We start from the raw sequence: 848 nt of genomic DNA, 5'->3' as shown, positions 1-848 counted from the left end.
GGGGGGGGTTGTTTACATCAAAAGAGAAAAATTAACTTTCATCTGAGTAGTTCTCAGATTTCAGGTTTTTAAAACTTCTAACAGAGCAATAAGCTTGATGCTCAGTCATTTCCCCTCTAATTCACACCTTTATGCAACATGAAAACATTTATCTTTTCTGTGAGGCTCAGCTGTGAGAGGTACTGAGATTAATCTGCAATAAAAGTTAGCTTCCAAAAGCTTGGAAGTCCAAACTCCCCAGTTTTAAAACTAGAAAGCTCCCAGATGAGGAACCAAACATCTTCATCTACACAACAGAAGACCAGTTGTTTTATTTATTTTTTTGCCATGTCCTGAATGACTGAGAATCTACACCAACATACAGGTCATACGTTAATGTTTCATACCTGTGATGGGACTGTTATGTGACGATCCTGGAACCCAGTTGAGGGTAACACTGTGTTTCTCAATATCCGACAGAGACAGAGATCTGGGAGGATCTGGTGAAGCTGTGGGCCCAGCAGAAATGTTTACGGGCTGAGCACACACACTCATCTCCAGCCTAAATACAATCTGATTCTTAGAACAAATAGTGCCATACCTACAACCGTGATGGAACCAGTGGCACTCACACTTCCCAGTGGTTCAGTGTAAACATCACAAGAGTAATTTGCAGTGTCGTCTGGTTGGACATTTGCCACTTCCAGTGTGTTATTCTCAAACACCGTGTACCTAAAAAAACACAACAAATAAAGTGAGTGACAGGTGAACCTGAGTCCATGAAGTCAACCATCTTTACAAACTGTTGTTTCTACGAAAAAATAAAGTCAAAAATCAATCTTTTCAATGTCAAAATGAATCATGATTCA

At 39.9% G+C, this 848-nt stretch overlaps 1 protein-coding gene across 1 annotated transcript; it reads right to left on the bottom strand.

The window, feature by feature from the left end:
- Positions 1-386: 386 nt before the first annotated feature.
- Positions 387-711, bottom strand: LOC106512506 (neural cell adhesion molecule L1; the record flags this gene model as incomplete). The annotated part of the gene is given in 2 exon segments (XM_014001109.1): positions 387-488; positions 581-711. Coding segments are annotated over 2 exon segments (233 nt in total), but the record flags the coding sequence as incomplete, so codon positions are not given.
- Positions 712-848: the final 137 nt, after the last annotated feature.

Source organism: Austrofundulus limnaeus, unplaced genomic scaffold (assembly GCF_001266775.1).
Source record: "Austrofundulus limnaeus strain Quisiro unplaced genomic scaffold, Austrofundulus_limnaeus-1.0 Scaffold7615, whole genome shotgun sequence".
In the NCBI taxonomy this organism is placed as follows: Eukaryota; Metazoa; Chordata; class Actinopteri; order Cyprinodontiformes; family Rivulidae; genus Austrofundulus; species Austrofundulus limnaeus.
The sequence above is the reverse complement of the archived record's forward strand: the minus strand, read 5'-3'. Positions and strand labels throughout refer to the sequence as shown.